The following is a 23,359-nucleotide window of genomic DNA, read 5'->3' as shown; positions in this document are numbered from 1 at the left end:
ATATTTAGTATCTACCAATGTTTTGCTGATATTGCTTAGATGCAATCATCACATTCTTGAGTAACAGTTAAAATAGTTATTAAAATGGCTAAATAAATAGTAATAGTGGGTCCAAATCATAGGTATAGTTTGATTTCCATATTTGGAGGGCAGCTCCAGTGAGGCCAATGGGGCTGTGCATAGAGGCAAATTCCATGCCTGCCCGAGGCCTGCAGTTTGGGGAGGCAATATCCCGCCACATTCCCCCCCAAACTGTGCCCATGGGCCCAATCCTATTCCAGTAGTAGTTATAGCAAAACTCACAGTGAGTTCATATGGGAGCAGGATCATGCCTAATATGAATAGTACAGCATGGACTAAACTTGTCTAACTTTGGGCTCTATGAATATGAATAGTACAGCATGGACTAAACTTGTCTAACTTTGGGCTCTATTCCCCAAGGGACGGTTGTGAAGAGCTGAGAACTGCTGATTTAGAATGAAGTTAGTATAGTCTTGTGTTCAGAGATGAGAGCTCGGTCTGCCGAGTTTTGAGTCAGCAGTCGTACAAACATTTTCTGTCTTGTTTGTCTCCTAACAATAAAGCAGAAAACATCTGATAGTTCTGAAGACCCAGACAGTAAAAAAAAAGCTTGTGGCACCCCAGCAACAGGTAGGCACCTTAGAGTTATTTTTAAAGATAGCTTATTAAAAGTGTAGCCTAAATTTTAGTTGTTTTTGTTTTGTTTTTTTACAAAGAACAGCAACTGTTGTGCTACTAGAGGCTTAGACTCTGGGACAGATTCTGATCTAATTTACACTGGTATAATTCTGGGGCACCTTCCTTCACTGAACCTGATGGGATGGACTAGCTTTACCTCTGTCTCTGTGTGTGTTTCTTTGCTTTATTACCTATATAAATTTCATGGTATTTTGGTTCACTTAAAAAAAAATCAAGGGGCTTTTGGAACACACAGGAAAATTAGTGTTGGTTTAAGTTGAATTTTAACTTTGGAAGGAAATAGTAGCACTAGAATTCTGGCACCTTTGATATGGCTACTAGTTGTGAAAAGATTCAGAAAGGCAAAATCCCACTTCAGATCCCACTTCTGTCATATGCCCTGTGGTACCTACAAGCACTGCATGCCGGCCTTGCAGGTCTATCTGTTTACCAGAAAAACTATATGTGGGACCTGATCTCTTTTAAACTGTTGAATATTTTATTATCTTCTTGGGCTCTTCTGACTTCATTCTTTACATTGGAAAAGGGAGGTCTGCTGCATCACCTCATAACATGACTCCCCGAGATCACATGAGAAAGATGTCTATACTTGGGGAACAAGGGACGTTGGACGAAAAGCACTTATACCGATTAGCAAGTGGCATGGCAGCAGGAGGTAAGCTAGAACTAGAACTTTCCAAGACCGTGTTTATAGTATTCACAATATGTATACAATATGTGAGGAATAATGTCCGACAGGTCTAATGTCCTGGAAAGATTCCCTCCAGATTCCTGACCAGGACTTGGGAAAAACTGAATAAATGACTTATGAAAAGTTCACACCACATTTTATATGGAGCCCAGTTTATGTTGGAGTGGGTCTTTGGGAGTTTAAAGTTTGATTCTGAGAGTTGCGCTAGCACCTGGGAGGGCACTGCTCCTGTAACTCCCATAGATCTAGGGCTCAATCCTGGAAGATGCTGGGTTCTGAATGGAGCCCTGACCTTGCACCATTCAGTGGCAGCTTTGACACTGACTTCAATGACTGTAGGATTGTCTCTTACAGGAAGAAAAGGAGGACTTGTGGCACCTTAGAGACTAACCAATTTATTTGAGCATAAGCTTTCGTGAGAAAGCTTATGCTCAAATAAATTGGTTAGTCTCTAAGGTGCCACAAATACTCCTTTTTTTTTTGCGAATACAGACTAACACGGCTGTTACTCTGAAACCTCTCTTACAGGAGGCAGTTATTACTTTGCAGGATCAAGTCTTTAGTCAACTATGAGCAAAACTGATCGTTATGTTCCCCAAGGCACAGTCTTTAATTTGATTCAAGAAACTCCCAGAACTCTGGGACACTATAACAGGGCATGCACAAGCTGTGTGATACAAACTTAGCAGCACACAATGTGCACCTATCTAACAACTTATGGTCATACAGGTTTTTTTTTTTACAATAAATATGCTATTAAATAACGTTATGTTACTAAGATATTCTTGTTGGTTAATTTGCAGGGGGTAATAATTTTCCAGGGATATTAATCATATAATCTGAGGGGCAAATTTTCAAGGAATTGATGTCTCCTATAGGTACACATTGTACTACACTCTGGGAATGGTGCCCATTTTCAAAAGCTCTGTGGAAAAACAGGCTGCTTACTGGTGAGCCCTATAAATGAAAAGACCAAGTCCTGGATATGTACAGATGAGAGAATTTTCAAAGGAGGGTCTGTGACTGTGCCTTTGCAGCCCCATCCTGGCAGACCTAAGAGCAGCAGAAGTGTCACTAAGCTGGCCCTGTTCTCATCCTTGATTCTCTTTTGTTCCCAGACTGCTGGTGGGGAGCTTGAAGCTTACATCTGTTGGAACATGCCCCAAATGATACTCTGTATATAGTGCATTTGAACCAAATCAAACGTTAATGGTCCCACTTTATATTGGGGGTTCTGTTTATAAGGGGTTAACAAATCATTAATAGATGTACATATACAATGATGGGGTCTAAATTAGCTGTTACCACTCAAGAAAGAGATCTTGGAATCATTGTTGATAGTTCTCTGAAATCATCCACTCAATGTGCAGTGGCAGTCAAAACATTGAACAGAATGTTGGGAATCATCAAGAAAAGGGTAGATAATACGACAGAAAATATCATATTGCCTCTATATAAATCCATGGTATGCCCGCACCTTGAATACTGCGTGCAGATGTGGTCACCCCATCTCAAAAGAGATATATTGGAGTTAGAAAAGGTTCAGAAAAGGGCAACAAAAAATATTAGGGGTATAGAACGGCTTCCGTATGAGGCGAGATTAATAAGACTGGGACTTTTCAGCTTGGGAAAAGAGGCAACTAAGGGGGGATATGATAGAGGTCTATAAAATCATGAGTAGTATAGAGAAAGTACATAAAGAAGTGTTATTTACTCCTTCTCATAATACAAGAACAAGGGGCCACCAAATGAAATTAACAGGTAGCAGGTTTAAAACAAACACAAGAAAGTATTTTTTCACGCAACACACTGTCAACCTCTGGAACTCCTTGCCAGCGGGTGTTGTGAAGGCCAGTGCTATAATGGGGTTCAAAAGGGAGCTAGACAGATTCATGGAAGATAGGTCCATCAATGGCTATTAGCCAGGATGGGCAGGAATGGTGTCCCTAGCCTCTGTTTGCCAGAAGCTGGGATTGGGTGACAGGGCATGGATCACCTGATGATAACCTGTCTGTTCATTCCCTGTGGGGCACCTGGCACTGGTCTCTGTCAGAAGACAGGATACTGGGCTTGCTGGACTTTTGGTCTGACCCAGGATGGTTGTTATTATGTTCTTATGTTATAAGCATGTCATAGACATGAGCAGTATATTATAGATGGTTATAAGCACATCGGTAGAAAGTGTGGAAGGTTTATAAGCCATGGTTATAAACAGCCTTTGGACTTGTTGGACTCTATAACAATTGATAACCATTTATTAAAACATCTATTAATAATTTACTAAACTTTTATAAACTATTACTCCAATGAAAGTGTGACCACTTTAATAGCACACTTCAATAGCTAGCACATTCTCAGGGACTAAAGATGTTAAAGGTCCTTGGACCTGTGGAACTTTTAATTCATTCAAAATTTAAAAATAATTAAAAACAATCAAAACAAATAGTAAAATATATATTTCTCTTTTACCTCACTTCAGTGGAAGCCAAGGGTGCGCTGAAAATCAAGTACTTATGTCCTAATCCAAAACCCATTGAAACACACTGAAGCACAGAGAATCTTTCCATTGACTTCACTGAACTTTGGATCAGACTCTTATGAGATGCTCATATATGGAATTCTGTATTTAGCTTTCGACACCCAAATCTGAAATAATTCCTGACTCATGCTCATTCCATTAGATTATGCTGTTTCATATCAGGACAGGATGGCATTTTTCTTAGATAATTAGAGTCTTCCATTTTTTCATAGAACTGCCCTATCACTAAAAATACAAATTTCCACAAACAGAGCACTTCCTATATGTCACTACTCCTTCACACTTTCATAGTGGTGAGGTATGCATCAATATGGACTGTATAAACTGTCACTGTGTTTACATGAGGCTCTGCTCGTCTTGTTTATTTCTGGTGCAATTAAAGATTGTATAATATTAGGGCTGTCAGTTAATTGCAATTAACTCATGTGATTAACTCAAAAAATGAATTGCAATTAAAAAAATTAATCACGATTAATCGCAGTTTTAATCACACTGTTAAACAATAGAACACCCAGTGGAATTTATTAAATATTTGTAGATGTTTTTCTACATTTTTCCAATATATTGATTTTAATTACAACACAGAATACAAAGTGTACAGTGCTCACTTTATATTATCATTTTGATTGCAAATATTTGCACTGTAAAAATGACAAATAAAAGAAATAGTATTTTTCAATTCACCTCATACAAGTACTGTGGTATAATCTCTTTATCATGAAATTTGAACTTACAAATGTAGAATTATGTAAAAAAAACCTGCATTCAAAAATAAAACAATGTAAAACTTTAGAGCCTATAAGTCCAGATGAGTCCTACTTCTTGTTCAGCCAATTGCTAAGAGAAACAAGTTTGTTTACATTTGCGGAAAATAATGCTGCCTGCTTCTTGTTTACAAGTAGGATTGAGTGGACTAGCAGGCTCTAAAGTTTTACATTGTTTTATTTTTGAATGCAGGTTTTTTTGTACATAATTCTACATTTGTAAGTTCAACTTTCATGATTAAGAGATTACTCTACAGTACTTGTATTAGGTGAATTAAAAAATACTATTTCTTTTGGTTTTTACAGTGCAAATATTTGTAATAAAAATGATAATATAAAGTGAGCACTATACACTTTGTATTTTGTGTTGTAATTAAAATCAATATATTTGAAAAATGTAGAACACATCCAAAAATATTTAAATAAACGGTATTCTCTTATTGTTAACAGCGTGATTAATCGCATGATTAATCACGATTAATTTTTTAATTGTCCAATTGTGATTAATTTTTTTAATTACTCGCCAGTCCTATTATAATATGCTATATTGATCAATGAGATGCTCAGTGTAACTAAGGGGGGATATAAGGCTACATTTTTTTAAGTGGCAAGTACTTTGTGTCTTATTTTCCTTTTTAACAGGTAGAATATAAAGAAAGATTATATGCTAACTAATTATTATATTTCTGGTAAGGTTCATACTAGATATAGAATCACTTACTGAACTTACAATAGAATTTTATATGCTTTGTGTTAGAACTGCGACAGCGACAAGAAGTGCTAATGAGAAACCAGATGATGGCAGTAAACCCTCAGTTAATAGGAGCAGGCCAGCAGAGAATGCAGGCAATTCCTTCACAGTTTGAACCTCGCTTTGTAGACAGGTATTTCTCTCAACTTCTCCATTGCATTTAAAGAACAGCAGATCACCTTATATTTGTGAATATGTAGAGTTTTAAGATTTAAGATTATTTTTAACACTTTTGTCTCTAGTCTTTAAAATAGCCTTAATAACTAAGCTTATTAATAATAATGAATAATGAACTTAATAATGAAGCTGTGTGTGTCTCCTTAGCTCGCCCCTATATATAAATTTAATATCCCTGTCTTTGGATACAGAATACTACATTGTTCCTGCTATGCTCCTATCCACCTTTGCACACAGCGCTAAGTTCGACACGGAAAATTGCTGAGTCAACTGTCTAATACCAGTTACTCTGCTCTGGAACATATTTATTAAGTCCCCCTCAAATCCTAAGGTGAACATAGAAAATTTTCTGACATAACTGGATGTCCTATTCCATCAGTACCCAGAAAGACCAATATTGAAAAGACATGCAATTACTGACTCCTACTGCCAAGGACAGGAACGTTTAAGTTACTTCCCTAGGACATGATGCCCTTTCTGACCACTGCTGGTGCAGACCAATCTGCCAGGAGAGATGTCCAAAGAGCCAATGGGCATCTAAACATTAAACAAACAATATAAACCAAACAGGGCATTAATTTCTTTGACAAATGTCTGCAGCCACTAGTACCTTAGGCTGTGATCTATTCTAAGGAGACTTGTGGTATGTCTACATTGAGATAAAAAAACACTCTGGCACCAAGTCTCAGAGCCCAGGTCAGCTGATTTGGGCTTGCAAAGCTCAGGCTGCAGGGCTCTAAAATTGCACTGTAGGTGTTCTGGCTCAGGCTGGAGTCTGGACTCACCTAAGCCCAAATATCTACATTGACATTTTATAGCTCCGCAGCCCAATCCCTGTGGGCCTAAGTCAGCTGACCCTGGCCAGCTGTGGCTATCCCACGGGTCTTTCATTGCAGTGTAGACATACCTTTTTGAGACTCTAAAGAGAGTTGTGGCTAGTCAGTACTTGCATGGGAGACCTTGAAGAAATGCAGAGTGTTGCTATATGTGGCATGAATGATTCAGTAGATCTTTCCTCTGAGTCACTTAAGAATCTGTGCTCAAGAGCAGGGTTCGGACACGGTGTTATTGGTGGTGCTGTTTTTCAGCTGAAAGGTAAAATTGAACGTGACCATTTGGGCTTGTAAAATACCCCAAGGCCTTTTACATAAGAATTTAGGTGTTAATCTGAGTTATTTTATTACTTTATTACTTTTTAGCAAAATTTTTTGAGCAAATTCTGCAAATAGCATCCCAGTTCTGCCTCAGTCAAATGTGCCAGTCCTGTTAAAGTCAAAGGGAGTTGTAAGTGAGTGTAGAACATGACACGTTAAGTTAGAGCATATACTTTACATATCTAACTGTAATTTTCTGTCTTTCCCTAGAGATTTGTTGCCTTCTACTGAAATGATGGCACCAGCTGACCCAAGACAGATCCATGTAGCTTCCCACCTTGGACCTTCAGTCCCACAGCATGCAAACATGCCAAACATACTGTCCAATCGGGTTTACCCTGGTCCAGGTAACAGCCAGTTGAATGATCCTGTGAAGTAATAAGGTACTACTGAAAAAGTGGATACTCCTAGCTTTTCATCAGGTTTGTCACTGATGGCAGTAAATAAGTTTTATTGTATTTACCTTTGTAAAATAGCCGTGAGAAAGGGAGCAGCCTGCCTAGCAGAAATCCCAATCTGCACAAATATGAGACTTCAGACATGCAAATTAGAATTTATTAGGTACACTGGGCTTTCAAGATCCCTGTCCATCCTATATGCTCCCTCCCCTTGCTTTTGCATTTTCCAAATAGTATGGTATTGTCCATCTCTCTCCATGTAAACAGAATGTTTTAGCCAGCAACATTTATCTGACTGGCAATGTTCTTTATATTACACACATTTAACTCTCTGTAATAGGATGTTTTTTTGTCTTAGCTGTTTTAAGGAGCTGTTTCAATGATCACTTTATTTGATCCTGTTGCCGGGACACATGCTACCTGGATATAAATTTATTCCCATATAGGATGGCTACATATTTGTTTTAATAAAGTTTACATTTTGGAGCTCAGTCCTAAAGCAAGGGGTGGATACAGTAGCAAATTTCATGGCTGCGGAATTGTACAACACATGTCATGCTGGGAATAAGAAGTTAATAATGGATCATTTCTTGAGGTTCTTACTCAGGTCTGAGTGAAAGCTGAGCAAGGACCCCATATTTGGTCTAAGATGAATAAAAGGGCACTCAAAGCCACGAAGATTCAGAAACAGGAACTTTTAGCTTCAGCTTCTCTCCCTTCTCTGGGTCTCTGCCTTTGATTTACATTTGGGTCTGAAACGGGTCTCAGAGAGGAAATGCTATTAAAAAATTACATGTAAGACCATGGCAGCCAGGCTGTAAATAGACTTTTAAGGAGTATACTTACATTTCTTTCCCTTTTTTAAACTATCAGTTATTATGTACTCAGTTGGCCCTGCATGTACTTCAAAGACAGAAGTCATCTCATAAATGTCACTGCTCTGCCTTGCCTTAGAAGTATCAATGGCACGTGTTCCTGACTAAGGTCCTGATCCTACAAACACTTGTTACTGGGCTTAGTTATTACTACTGTTAATCCCGTTGAAAAGAGAAATGTTTGCAGCATCTGTCTTGAAGTTATACCAGTGACTCTGAAAAATATTCCACAGGGTACATTTTCAACAGGCCTTTTAACAGTTAACTTTTAACAATACTTTTAGGAGCATCCTACTTTAGGGCATGTGTGACGAGTGAGTGCAATTCTAAGCCTTTCTAACCATATATATTTATTTTTTCTAGGATATAGTTTTCTCCAGCCAGAATCCATTGAAGCTGTGGCCAGAAGGCAGGAGTTGGTTCAAAAACAAAATATTGCCAGGTACCTGAATGTAAATTTGCACTGAGGTGAAGGCCTGGAGTGGAGAGAAAGGAGGCTGACTGGGATGCTTAAGCTGCAGATTTTGTAATACATAAATTTTGGTACCCCGTTAAAAGTAATTGCAGTACTTGTTCAAACCATCCAGATCTGTAAAAAATCCTCTATGTTTCAGGAAGCCAGGGACACAGAAAAACTTTCTGCTTGTCTCACTCATTCTGCTTTTAGCTTTAAATAGCAGATTTAAGAGAGGTTTCAGGCCAAAGCTGGAACATCCAGAACTTGGTTAAAGATTGGATATGGATCTAGACTTTGCAGCTTGGAACTCTGGATTCAAATACCACTGACCTTGGGAAAACTCAGAACCAGATCTGAACTTGGCAGCTTGGACCCATCACTCATAGTATTTTAAATTCTACAGCTGGAGTTCTGGGGAGGATTGGAAATCCCTACACCATGAACAGGATGACCAGATGTCCTGGTTTAGTGAAGCAGTTTTGGTGTCATAGATGATTATCTGGAAATCTGGTGATTTGTCCCAGTTTCAATGTAATCATCTGGATTCCTTTTCCCATGTAGTGAACCCCTCACCCTAATCTTCAAAGAGGAACTTGAATCCAAACTAGGGTTACCATATTTCAAGTTCCCAAAAAGAGGACACTGCTGGAGAGGGGAGGGGAAACTGGGAGGGTTACAACTGGAGATGCTGGAGGGAGTACCTGTAGTGGGAGTACTCACTAGAGGTGGGAGGGGAGCCAGTCACAGCTTCCTGCTTCTGCACTGGCCTGTCCCTAAAGAATCTAATGCCAGGAGAGGACTGGCATCGCAGAGTGGAGCTCTACCTCACCTTCAATATCTCCCTCCTTTCTCCGGCAAGCCACCCTATGCCAGATACAGTGAGGGGAAGCTGGCACAGGAATCTGTTCCATTGGCTTTAGGTCAGTGGGTAGTTCCCTCCACAAAGGTAATTCTCAGAATGTCATTTACTGCCAGAATACAGCCCTTTGCACCATCTAAGCATTAGACAGAGACCAAGATGCATTGGAGAGTTGACACAAGATCTTTACTTTCTGATGTTAACTGGCTCCGGCAGTATAATCAAGGCCCCATGTATAATACGATTATATTGCTGCATCAATTGCCACATAAGTGCCCTTTTTCAAGGTGGTATATAATTTTCTGCTTGGAATCTAAGCTTTTTAAGTCTCTAGCCCTTGTGGTTGTGACTCGAGTGTAACTGATGCAGGGATGCCTGTGTTATCAACTTACAAATCATGCTTTTGTCGGAAAATATTTCATCCCTTATTGTCACAAGCATAATATTTTTCTGGGGGTTTTCTTTTGTGCATTTGACAGCACTTTGTCTATAGTCACTTTCTCTGTTTCCTCTGTTGTTCATATGGATCTTTCACACACAGCAACATAGGGAAAGAAACATTTTTCAATTTGTGTATTATATCATTCTAGTTTAATCTGTCATTGAAAAAGAAATGACTAGAGAGCTGATCAGTCCTCACTGCTAATGCTCTGTTTACCTCTTAGGATGGAAATGGAAATGAGTGCTATTTTTCAACAAAAAGAAATTGAGAAAGCTCATCGTAAAGGGTTACTAAGTTTGGAGACACCTTTCCTTTATCACGGAATCCCAGCTAGCCCAGTTGCTTTCCGTGGCAGGAACAGACTTCCCGAAGGTCACCTTCCTAGCGACCTATATGTTCATCGAACCACCCTTGAGGACCTTCATGGCAACACCATGCTCATGGCAACCAGCCCGTATCCTCCCATCAGCAGTCTGCAAAGGGAGAGAGGCCGCCGGCCAGGGAGAAGAGCTGGGAATCACAAAACTAGTGACTGCAATGCCAGTGGCGCCAAAAGCCAAGCTGAAGACAAAAATGCAGACTCTGCTTCCACCACTGCCGATGATGAGAAAGAGGACAAGAAAGAAACAGAGCTTGAGATGCTAAACAAACACGAACAAAGCAAAACCCATGTTGAGCCATCTGCTACAGCTGTGAAAAGCTGTAAAGAGTATGAACACAGCCTGAGAAAAAGTTGTGCTACTCACGAAATTCCCACTGAAACAAATGGCTGCAGCAGTGCAAATGAGAAGGATCCCAGTAATGCTTGCACAGCCTTTGATGACAAGTACATGTATCCTCCTGCAATCCCATTCTCAGCACTGCCATATAGCTTCCCAGTACCCAGCAATCCATTACTGCCTCCAGGTTTGTCAAGCTGGCCTCTATTTTTTTTTTATTGATTAGCTTTCTCATCATCCTCTCCTTATTTAAACCCCACTTACAATGATAGAGTCAGGGTTTCAAAATGTGGACTTCATTAATCAGGGCATGTGCTACAGCTAACATAACCTGATAAGTACACGTCAGTGATGGCAAACATAGTTATTTCTCCCATTTATAGAGATCTTCACATGTTATTTGCTGGCATATGAAGGTTTCATTCTCTAAAGCAGTGATGTTCAATCTTGGAGAACCACATGGGAAGTAGATGGAGTTACAGAGGAGCAAAGTCACAAAGTAACCTCCTGATGCAAACATCACAATAGTGTGTCATGCCATTATGTTGTTGCAAAATGATCTCATCACATGCTGATGGGATGCTAACACATGTATCGTGTCAGGATAATGTTGTGGTTCTCTGCAACCCCATTTGATGCTTTCTATCCTCCCATCTCCTCCAGGCTCCCTTGTGGGATCCTGGCAGCAACTGCCCATTTGAGCAACACTCCTATGCATGTGTTGGGCAGCACAGGGAGTCCTCACATCAGCTGCCCTCTGCTTGAGACCAATCCATGCCTCAGGTTTGCTATGTACACACTACAGCTTACATCGGTAGAAATTATGTCACTCAGGGGTGTGAATAAGGTCTTATCTACACTACACAGTTTTGTTGACAAAAGTCAGCTTTTGTCAACAAAACAATGGAAGTTTACACACTGAAATGTTTCTCTCACCAATGTAACTCCACTGTTATGCCAACATAATAAAACCATCTCAACAAGTGGTATAGAGCTTTTTGCAACGTAGTTAGAGTGACACAGCGGCAGTGTAGACACCTCACTTGGTATGTCACCCTAACTCACCTCCAGGAGGTGTTCCACAATGCCCGTCATGACCACTCTGATCAGCAGTTCAAACTCTGCTACCTGAAGGTACATAGGTATGCAACCCTCCTCCGTTTAAAGGCCCGGGATTTTTTTAAATTCCTCTTCCTGTTTGCTCGGCATGAACAATTCACATAGCATCTTTCCAGCTGACCATTTTGGCTTTATGCAACAGACGTGCTTCCTTGTGGCGTACACCAGAGCTGTTGGATCTGCTGAGTATATGGAGAGAGGAGGCTGTGCAGTTGCAGCTTCACACAAGCCATAGGAATTTCGATAGCTATGGACTGATTGCTGGTGGCATGCAGGAGAAGGGGCACGAAATGGACACACAGCAGTGTTGTGCTAAAATCAAGGAGCTGAGGCAGGTGTACCAGGAGGCCAACCATTGCTCTGGTGTGATGCCGAAGACATGCTGCTTCTATAAGGTGCTGCACGCCATCCTCAGTGGCGACCCCACCTTCACTGTCAACAGTCCCATGGATACTTCAAGGGGAATAGAGTCAGTGGCCAGCAGACTCAACTCCAATGAGGAAGTGGTGAATGAGGAGATGGAGATGGAGAACTATGTGGAGCACACGGTGGCGTTGTCTGGTGGTGTGGTGTGTCAGGACCTCTTTTCCACTCCAGAGGGGTCTAGCAGGTCCCAGCACTCCAGCTCTGGAATGAAGGATGCAGGAGATGGGAGCTCGGGAAAGTGCTCATTTTGCTTTCATGCTTCATAGTGAGAGGAGATTGAGCTCTTATGTACTTTGTTATATGGTAGAGGAGGGATAAGGGACAGAAATTAACACCAGAGCTTGTCCATCTACACAGTGGGGCCGTGGTGGAAAAGTTTGTTAATATACACGGGGATGTTTCTGGAATCCTCCATAGTGATCTTTAGGAATATTTCCTGTAGGTATTCTGCAATCCTCTGCCAAAGGTTCTTTGGGAGGGCTGCCTTGTTTCTCCCCACATTGCAGGAAACTTTCCCATGCCACCCGGCAATTATTTCTGCGAGGACCAATGCGGCACACAGACCAGCAGCATATGAAGCCAATCTGAAGTGACACGAATACAGAAGATACTCCCTGGCATCCTAGGTTACCCTTAAGAGTGAGATATCAGGTTTGATTGCCCTTGCCTGTGGAAAAGAGTACCAAAATTCAGATTAGGTTCCTTACCACCTTATAATAATCCCCTTCACAAACCACCCTTTGTCCTTTCTTGCCCTTTCCGCCTTTCCCATCCCACCTCCCCGGGAACTCACCATAATTGGGACTTGCAGCAACCTGTGTGCTAGCCAAGGGGCTGTGAGAAAGAGGTGTGTGCGACTTTTTTGATTCAGAGGTGTGAGCGCACTCACAATACTGTCTTTCTTCACTGTTTCTTTGAGATCTGAAGATGTGCCCTTGAGAACACACTCCTCCACACCGGTAGAGTGCCTCCATCAGATAAGGCAGCAACCCAGGAGGAGTAAGGAGGATATGTTTCGTGAAATACTGCAGTCAACAGATGCAGCACACAGCCAAATAAGAGCATTGAGGGAGACAGTGAAAGACTGAGGCTGAAGAATAGCCAGGAAAGGACACAGGGGCAGGATCAGATGATAAACCTCATGGAGGACCAGATGGAGATGTTGAAGTCCCTCCTAGCCTGCACTCAAAGCTATCCCACTCAGTTCCCACTCCAGCCACTACAGAACTCTGATCCGTGCCCTCCCTAAACTCCTGCACCGCATTCATCGTGTGTTCCTGGTCCCCCACAGTACCCCGTGCACTCCATGTCTGGGGACTGGTTTCCAATGAAAATGGGAATTTCACCCAGCTGTGAGAGCCGTAACCGTGAGATGTTCCTCATTTTTGTCCCCTGTTTGTCCAAAAGTTTGTGTTTTATTTCTATATTAAACTTGAGTCTTTGAAATACAATGAGTCTTTATTTGTGAAATACATATATCACTCAGTGCTTTAACATTGAAACACAGTGGCTATAGGTAGGAATATTTGCTCCTTGCAATTAACGCTCAAGAAGCAAGCACTACAGGAGTAATTCATGGCAGCAAGTAAGCATTGCTTGGTCAAATGCATCACATACAGACACATTACTATGAATCATTGTTGATACATGGCTGTATTTTAAAGAATCCTTATTGAGGTCACAGGGACAAACCATCCCGATGTGTAGAAAGAATAGTAAATATGGCAGGCGACCAGCTTGGCTTAACAGTGAAATCCTTGCTGATCTTAAATACAAAAAAGAAGCTTACAAGAAGTGGAAGATTGGACAAATGACCAGGGATGAGTATAAAAATATTGCTCGGGCATGCAGGAGTGAAATCAGTAAGGCCAAATCACACCTGGAGTTGAAGCTAGCAAGAGATGTTAAGAGTAACAAGAAGGGTTTCTTCAGGTATGTTAGCAACAAGAAGAAAGTCAAGGAAAGTGTGGGCCCCTTACTGAATGAGGGAGGCAACCTAGTGACAGAGGATGTGGAAAAAGCTAATGTACTCAATGCTTTTTTTGCCTCTGTCTTCACGAACAAGGTCAGCTCCCAGACTACTGCACTGGGCAGCACAGCATGGGGAGGAGGTGACCAGCCCTCTGTGGAGAAAGAAGTGGTTTGGGACTATTTAGAAAAGCTGGACGTGCACAAGTCCATGGGGCTGGATGCGTTGCATCCGAGAGTGCTAAAGGAGTTGGCGGCTGTGATTGCAGAGCCATTGGCCATTATCTTTGAAAACTCATGGCAATCGGGGGAAGTCCCGGACAACTGGAAAAAGGCTAATGTAGTGCCCATCTTTAAAAAAGGGAAGAAGGAGGATCCTGGGAACTACAGGCCAGTCAGCCTCACCTCAGTCCCTGGAAAAATCATGGAGCAGGTCCTCAAGGAATCAATTCTAAAGCACTTAGAGGAGAGGAAAGTGATCCGGAACAGTCAGCATGGATTCACCAAGGGCAAGTCACGCCTGACTAATCTAATTGCCTTCTATGATGAGATAACTGGTTCTGTGGATGAAGGGAAAGCAGTGGACGTGTTGTTCCTTGACTTTAGCAAAGCTTTTGACACTGTCTCCCACAGTATTCTTGCCAGCAAGTTAAAGAAGTATGGGCTGGAAGAATGGACTATAAGGTGGATAGAAAGCTGGCTAGATTGTCGGGCTCAACGGGTAGTGATCAATGGCTCCATGTCTAGTTGGGAGCCGGTATCAAGAGGAGTGCCCCAAGGGTCGGTCCTGGGGCCGGTTTTGTTCAATATCTTCATAAAAGATCTGGAGAATGGTGTGCATTGCACCGTCAGTAAGTTTGCAGATGACACTAAACTGGGAAGAGAGGTAGATACGCTGGAGGGTAGGGATAGGTTACAGAGGGACCTAGACAAATTGGAGGATTGGGCCAAAAGAAATCTGATGAGGTTCAGCAAGAACAAGTGCAGAGTCCTGCACTTAGGATGGAAGAATCCAATGCACCGCTACAGACTAGGGACCGAATGGCTTGGTAGCAGTTCTGCAGAAAAGGACCTAGGGGTTACAGTGGACGAGAAGCTGGATATGAGTCAACAGTGTGCCCTTGTTGCCAAGAAGGCCAATGGCATTTTGGGGTGTATAAGTAGGGGCATTGCCAGCAGATCGAGGGACGTGATCGTTCCCCTCTATTCGACACTGGTGAGGCCTCATCTGGAGTACTGTGTCCAGTTTTGGGCCCCACACTACAAGAAGGATGTGGAAAATTTGGAAAGAGTCCAGTGGAGGGCAACAAAAATGATTAGGGGACTGGAACACATGAGTTATGAGGAGAGGCTGAGGGAACTGGGGATGTTTAGTCTACGGAAGAGAAGAATGAGGGGGGATTTGATAGCTACTTTCAACTATCTGAAAGGGAGTTCCAAAGAAGATGGCTCTAGACTGTTCTCAGTGGTACCAGATGACAGAACAAGGAGTAATGGTCTCGAGTTGCAGTGGGGGAGATTTATGTTGGATATTAGGAAAAACTTTTTCACTAGGAGAGTGGTGAAACACTGGAATGCGTTACCTAGGGAGGTGGTGGAATCTCCTTCCTTAGAAGTTTTTAAGGTCCGGCTTGACAAAGCCCTGTCTGGGATGATTTAATTGGGGATCGGTCCTGCTTTGAGCAGGGAGTTGGACTAGATGACCTCCTGAGGTCCCTTCCAACCCTGATATTCTATGATTCTATGATTGTCAAACTGCTCTTTCAAAGCCTCCACAATTTGAATTGCCTCCTGCTGTGTCCCTCTAATTGCCCTTGTATCTGGCTGCTCAAAATCAGCTCTGCCAATCAGCCTCAGCAGCCCATCCCTTGGGAAACTTTTCCCCTTTTGATTCACAAATATTATGGAGAGTACAGCAGGCCGCAATGACCATTGGAATATTTTCCTCATTGAGGTCTAACCGGCCAAAAAGACAGCCCCAGTGACCTTTTAATCGGCCAAAGGCACATTCAATGGTCATTCAGCACCTGCTGAGCCTATTGTTACAGTGCTCCTTGCTGCTGTGTATTCCCAGTGTAAAGCTTCATGAGCCATAGGAGCAAGGGGTATGCAGGGTCTCCAAGGATCACTATGATCATTTGCAAATCCCCCACTGGAATCTTCTGGTTTGGAAATAAAATCCCAGTGTGCTGCTTTCTACACAGTCCATTGTTCTGAAAGATGCGTGCATCACCTGACCACCCCTCATTGACATCAGTGAAAGGCCCTGGTGATCCACCAGTGCCTGCAAAAGAATTAGCACTTCTGGTTGATGTACTCTGTCGCAAGATGTTCGGGGGCCAAAATTGGGATATACATTCCATCTATTGCCCTGCAGCAGTTAGGGAATCCCATTGCCTCAAAGCCATCAATTATTTCCTAGACGACAGACCAGTAGCAGTCTGGAGTTGCCAGCTTCCACACACTGATTGCCATTCGCTTTTGCACAGTGAGGGCAGCTCTCACTCTGGTGTCCTTGCACTTCAGTACTGGCACAAGCTCCGCACACAGTTCCAGGAAGGTGGCTTTGTGCATCTAAAAGTTCTGTAGCCACTGCTCGTCATCCCATACATGCATCACGATGCGATTCCCCACTCAGCGCTTGTTTCCCGAGCCCAATAACGATGGTCCACCATGGCAACCTGGTCCGTGAATGCCAGCAGCAATGTTGAATTGTTTCCATGGCAGACAGAAAGGCAGGCGTCGCCGATTCACTGTCTGTTTTGCAGCTCATGAAATACTGCAGGACCAACCGTATTGTGTTCATAATGCTCATCACCAGAATGGTCAGCAGCTCAAGATCCATGTTGTCAGGCAGAGATGGCGGGCACACATTTTACAAGGGCTGCTGAAAAAAGGCACAAAACGAAGTAGGAAGCCCATGGAATGGTGGGATGGAAAGTACTGCATCACAGGATTACGAGCAAATCCCCATGATGCACCGCAATCCGTTCCCAGAGCTCCCAGCAGCAGAGGGCGACAGAGATTGGCGAGTTTCACTGTGGGATAGCTACCCTTGATGCAATGCTCTCTCTATTGATGCAAGAGCAACGACTGTGGATGTGCTCAGCTGACACAAGGACCATTGTGTAGACGTCCTCCAATGATGTCATTAAAGAGACTTATGATTGTTGACAAAACTTAAGTCGACTTAACTCTGTAGTGTACACCACCTAAGCGCTGGCATGGACAGCGCTATGTTGGCGGGAGAGCTTCACAGGATCACTGTTCTAAAGTTTTGCAGCCATTGCTAAGTGCTCTAACAGCAATGGGTCCAATCCTAATAAAACTTCCATTCACTTAAATGGCAGCCAGTTCAGGTCTTTATACGAAAACATCCAGAAATGCCAGTTTGTATTGCTGGAAAATGAATTAATTAGCTTGCAGACTTGCCTTACATGTTTGTTTCCTGTCTGCAAAATTAATGCAATGCCAAACAAAACAATACAAAAATTGTTGAAGTCTCTGAACTAGCCTATCTCTTCTGCCCATACCCTTTCTGCATGCCTTTACAGCAGATACTAGTTGTGATGGGCTGAATTTTGGTGCGTAAATAATCTGTGTATAACAGCGGTTCTCAAACTTTGGGTCGGGACCCCAAAGTGGGTCATGACCCTGTTTTAATGGGGTTGCCAGAGCTGGTTTAGACTTGCTGGGACCCAGGCCAAAGCCAAAGGCTGAGGGCTTCAGCCCTGGGTGGCGGGGCTCAGGTTACAGGTTCCCTGCCTGGGGTTGAAGCCCTTGGGCTTCGGCCTTGGCCCCCCGGCCTGGGCAGAGGGGCTTTGGCCCCCTCCATCCGGTGTGCTGTGGCTTGGGCAGGCTCAGGCTTTGGTCCCCACTCCAGGGGTCCTGTAGCAATTTTTGTCAGAAGGGGGTTGCGGCGGAATAAAGTTTGAGAATCCCTGGTGTATAATATGCATTCTGACTTTGTTATATTTTTTTATGAAGTGCTATTTTGTCATTTTACAGAAGATGTCCCTAGTACAGTGCTTCACCTAGAGACTGATGTGCCTTCAAACAGTATAGAAGATGTTGCCTTTTAGTATTTACCTGGAGACTGACACACATCATGCAGTTCATGCTTCATCAGTACTATGATATGAATGAGTGTGACACAGAGCACTCTTATCGGCTTGTCTGTTTGTTCATTTGAAATATTAGTCAGTCAAGTTAAAATAGTGGTAAGGTATAACAAACTGAAAGCATCAGATAATGTAGTCTTTAGAGAAAATGCTGCGGTGTGGTAGGCATGTACAGTACCATCAGCAGAGAAAATAAAAGTAATTGAATAAAAGAAAAAACAAAACTCTTCAGAATTAGAAAGTGATGATTGATTATTTAGTATGTTGCTTAGGACCATGCTATACATACGTGACCACATAGTATTGTTAGTATATGAAGTAGGTCCTGTAGATGTGTATAAACTCTTACTTTTAATAAGGTTTTCCTATTGTTTTGCCTGTTGAGGTCATACAAACACAACATTTTTGTTTCCTTCTCAAAGGAGCGCATGGCCTGATTCTGAGTGGAGAAGATATTTCTTCCATTGAAGATATTCGCAAATGGACTGTTGATGATGTATACAATTTTATTATTAGCCTTCCAGGTTGTTCAGACTATGCACAGGTGACCATAAGTATTAATCATACTTACATTTTTAGATGTTTAAAGATACATGCCCTGGATTTAAAGTTCTGCTAACATTATTTTATCTACTGAAATTAAATTATTATTACTATTTATTATTTGCATTAGAGTAGTATCATGAGGCCCGTTTGTGCTAGCTAGGCAATGTACAACCATGCAGTAAAAGACAGCATACAATGTAGGTTAATGCTTGTTTGTGGTTGTATGCTGCAATACAGAGTGTTCTATCATGGCGTAATCTGAAAATGTTAATAGGAAAGAAACTGTATAAGGAAGTGTTTTAATCGCCCACACTCTGCCAGTAGAGCACTTGTGCAACTTTCACACACGCAGAAGCAATTGCATGTTATTGTGATGTTAAGCAATGTTTTAAGCAATAGTGAAATTACTTCATTCAATTTCATGAAAAATCATAAGCAGTGTAAACAGGAGGCTGAAAATCTGCATATTCATGGATAAAGAATGAATGACTCAGATGTGAGCCTCCCTTTCATTGATCACTTTTGTTAAAATAATAAAACTAAATAATGTTGCAACATTACACAGCTGGAACTCTCTGAGAGCGACTGGATGTGCTGCAGGCAGAGATGATGACAGCCACATCCATCTGCTCTCAGATTAAAATAAAGCTGAATTACTTCCATGTTACTGTTTCCTGCCTTTATTGTCTGGGTATTAGGATTAAAATAGAAGACATAAAATAGTCTGTTTTAACAAGCCATTGTGTGCATTTTATTGTTTGACAAGATATTTAAAGATCATGCTATTGATGGAGAAACCCTGCCACTACTCACAGAAGAACACCTGTTGGACACAATGGGATTAAAACTTGGACCAGCACTAAAAATTCGATCTCAGGTACTGAAATGCTAAATGGAGAGAGAATGAAAGATTTGTGTTTCATGGGAAAGTGACAAAATTTTGTTGATTTTCTTTGAAGTTATATAACACTCTTTCACCCATAAAATATCTGAAATAGTATTGTGACAGGGTGCACTATCTAGTCCCAGTGGATAGCACATTAACTCCAATTCAGCTTCCCTTTGCTTTTCAATAGTGCCCCGGGGAAGAACTATGAACAGCTGCTTGAGAGACAGTGATGGAAGGGAATGCCTTTGGGAAGGTTGGGATCCATAGCCAGGGTCATAAGATTGGGTTGAAATTAGAAATGAGGAAGACTTGTCTGGTCAATTAGTCCATCTCCCCTATTTCCCTCCCTCCCCTGACCAATGGAGGATTGTTCTGTCCTGTAAATTCTCCAGTACTTTGACTTTTCCTTTAAAATAATGCAAGTGATGAAGCTTCCATCACTTTCCTTGGGACAGTATTCCACAGTGTTACAGGTCTCACTGACAAGAAGGTTTTCCTGCCCATCAGTTACAAATGTCCTGTTCTTAATTTCATCCACTGACTTCAAATTTGTTCTCATTTCTATTTGTCTCATCTATCTTTCTCCTAACCCATGTTCCTTTCCTTCTTCTTATCCCTTGTATATCTCTCATTCTCCTCTTATTAAACCTGTTTCTCTCTTCTCTTAATCATTTGTCTTATGTACCACCAATAGCCTGCATTATGCAGGCTAAAGCGCACCACCTACTGGGAAAGAAGGAATTTGTTGTCTAGATTCAACAGGGTGCTTGCTCCCCTTCCTCCACAGATTTTGCTGAGCACAGCCAAACCAATTCTGCAGAAGTTGGTAGTAGCTGAAACTGAGAGGCAGGGGCAGTGGAGGCCATTTCTGAACTTTTGCTAACCATCCTTAGATCTGGCCCTATGAGATGGCTGGAGGCCATACAACCTGAAGGCTCTGAGGCCATGTCCCCATCAGCCCTGTGGATAATCTGGACCCTACATTCAAATGTAAGGTTAAGATGAGCAATTAGTTAAATTGACATTATTTGAAATAATTACTGTAATTGCTTATGTCTTTAAAGGTGAGTCGGCGGCTGGGCAATGTGTTCTACATGATGAATCTTCCTCTGCCCATGCCTCTTCCTTCTGCTACAAGCAAACCATCAGATCAGCCCACCAACATGGCCTCCCCTATGCACTGCAATAGCAGTGGTGATACACTGGGCAGTCCCTGCTCCCAGGACCCAGAAACTTCAAAAATAGTGGAGCAGACCGTTTCGGAAAACAGGGAAAATCCATGTGACACAGCTGGAGCCCAGGCTGACTTTCAGATGATCAATTTTCAGAAGAGCTGAGCTGGGTCCAACGTGCATAATGTTTTCAGTAATACAGTAGAACCCCTATGTTACAAATGGTTTCAAGGGACATCTGAAACCTTCATAAAACCAGGGATAGTGAAATAACCTCCAAATGCAGCAGGACTTAGTAAGGTATTTTTAAAAGCATTTTTTAAAACGTGCAAATACACAGCAGTGCAATTAATTTCAAGTGCAATTCATACAAGTGAATATTAATGCAATTAAAGCCTAAATTTAAATCAAAACTCCAAAATTATCATTCGGAACTGTTAGGATTCAAAGAATACTGTCTTAGGGCTTGATCCCGCAGGCTGCTGAGTGCTGAGGAACAAGGTGTGAGAGGGAAAGGGATAGCACTGAACAATTGGCTTTTGCTCAGCATCTCTGTTGAGAGCCCAATTCTGTTTCCACAGAAGTCAATGGCAAAATTCATATGGAATTTAATGGGAGTATATGGGAACAATTTCAAACTATAGAGAACTTTGCCTAGTGCTCTGCAATTTGAGTAAATTTCAATGCCCTCCCTGAACTGAGCATTTTTGTGTAGTGGAGAAGTGGATGCAGGGTGTGGGTAGGGCAAACTGGTTAAATTCTGGACATTAAAATGATGCATACAACTGTCATATTCATTATTCTGGGATACTCCTGCTGCTGCCCTTGAGTTGTGTTTTGCCTGATTGCACATATGAGCTGAGTTTAGGAGAAAGTGAGAGCAGAGTCTGTCATGAAGATGAGCCAAGAAAGAAATGTTTCCTAGTTCTTGCACTGCCTGGCTCAATGCCTCACAGTCACAACCAATGATGGGCTCAGAATTCCTGCTGGCCTATTGACCTGCAGCAGCACCCATTCCCCAAGTCTTAATTTACCTTATTAGACCACTTATTAAAAAGCACCTATGCTCAGCAGCATACCTTTTGAGTATAACACATTTCAAGGGCGGTCACTCATTTTAATGCCAAAGTTATCTATGTTCTGCACTAATTTGGTGTCCCTTCACTTTTTCTGTTGAAAATGATTGACAACAGAACAAACAAGGATCATGAAACTGAGGTTTTAGAAAGGGATACATCTCACAGCATTTTGTGATGTTTCCTGCATTAATTATTTTGTGTGTTCCTCACTGTAGGTTTTTGTCACACACTTTGTCCCACGTTCAGGTCTTGGCAGGCTGAAAGGTACAGTCAGTTGCCTTAATGGTGCTCTGCAATGCTCTTTCCCAGTCTCATCTGCATCCCTGAAGGACTGAGCCCTTATGCCAGGAAACACACACATTTTTTGGATAAAATAGAGTTTTGTAAATTGAGTGTTGATAAATTGGGGTTCTACTGTATGTCATTAACAGAGAGTCTCTTTCCCCTACTCTAGTTGATATGGCCTTGAGTAATTAAACAAAAGGAAAACTGATGCTTAGGACACCTCTAAGTGTCTAAGTATGTTTTTAATTTACCATGGTTGTGGGGGGAAAGTAATTTAACATTTTAAATTATAGGCACCTGTTCTTTTGTTTTATCTTTAAGTAAATTATGTTACGTCTTTGGTCTTGTAGATCACACCTTTATGCATTAGATAATGTGTGACAAGATGCTAACAGCAGCAACTAAATGAAGATGCTTATCTTACTGTATTGTACTGTTCATATTGTGTGGCCTTTAGGAGTATTCTCTTTCTGAAACAGCGAAGTTTTGGGCTAAAAATTGTATGGGCCTGATTCTGCTTTCAATGGGAGTTCTGTTATTGACTTCTATTGGAACAGGATTGGACTCTAATACTTTTGATATATTTGTGTATTTCTCTACATACTATAACTAGGGTTTCCGGTTTTAGGGCTAAATCAGTAAAACCCAATAAACCCTACTTATGCATATGTCTGATATATATATAACAAAACACCCCAAATTTGCCATTTTTGCAGTATTTAAAACTATTTATAGTGCCGAAGGACCCTAAAGTCCTCTCTCACAAGAGCCCCAATCCTAATCCTGTTGAAGTAAATGGGAGTCTTTCTATTGATTTAGGGTTTTAGATCAGCTCTTTGGAGATCATCCCTGGGAGTAAAGGGCTACAAAGGGGAACAATATTTGATATAATTCAAAGAAAACAATTTTTTAAACTGAGATAAAAAACCCCTCATATTGTTTACTCCTAAAATATGAGTCAAAAATTCCCTAAAAATAAACACCTATAATCAGAAAAAAAAACAAAATAAAAACCTGAAGCCGGAAAACCTAAGTATAACTCCGTAAGGTTCTCTAAAAAACAAAACAAAACAAACTAAGTAAGTGTTATTAAACTTAGAATGGCAATTAGTTTGCTGTTCAATTTTTCTCAGATAACTTTAGCAAGTAGTGACCTCTACCCTTTTCATTAACTTTTCTGTATTTTTCACAGCTAAAAACTTTCTAAG

At 41.5% G+C, this 23,359-nt stretch overlaps 1 protein-coding gene across 1 annotated transcript; it reads left to right on the top strand.

The window, feature by feature from the left end:
- The first annotated feature begins 1,272 nt into the window (after nucleotides 1-1,272).
- SAMD7 (sterile alpha motif domain containing 7) lies at nucleotides 1,273-20,952 on the top strand. Its single transcript, XM_077826867.1, has 8 exons — nucleotides 1,273-1,375; nucleotides 5,472-5,598; nucleotides 7,007-7,143; nucleotides 8,433-8,511; nucleotides 10,051-10,733; nucleotides 18,603-18,724; nucleotides 19,493-19,603; nucleotides 20,680-20,952. The coding sequence occupies exons 1-8, from the start codon at nucleotides 1,273-1,275 to the stop codon at nucleotides 20,950-20,952; spliced, it is 1,635 nt and encodes a 544-aa protein (XP_077682993.1).
- The last annotated feature ends 2,407 nt before the right edge of the window (nucleotides 20,953-23,359 follow it).

Source organism: Eretmochelys imbricata, chromosome 9 (genome assembly GCF_965152235.1).
Source record: "Eretmochelys imbricata isolate rEreImb1 chromosome 9, rEreImb1.hap1, whole genome shotgun sequence".
In the NCBI taxonomy this organism is placed as follows: domain Eukaryota; kingdom Metazoa; phylum Chordata; order Testudines; family Cheloniidae; genus Eretmochelys; species Eretmochelys imbricata.
This window is presented reverse-complemented; position numbering and strand designations above follow the sequence as displayed.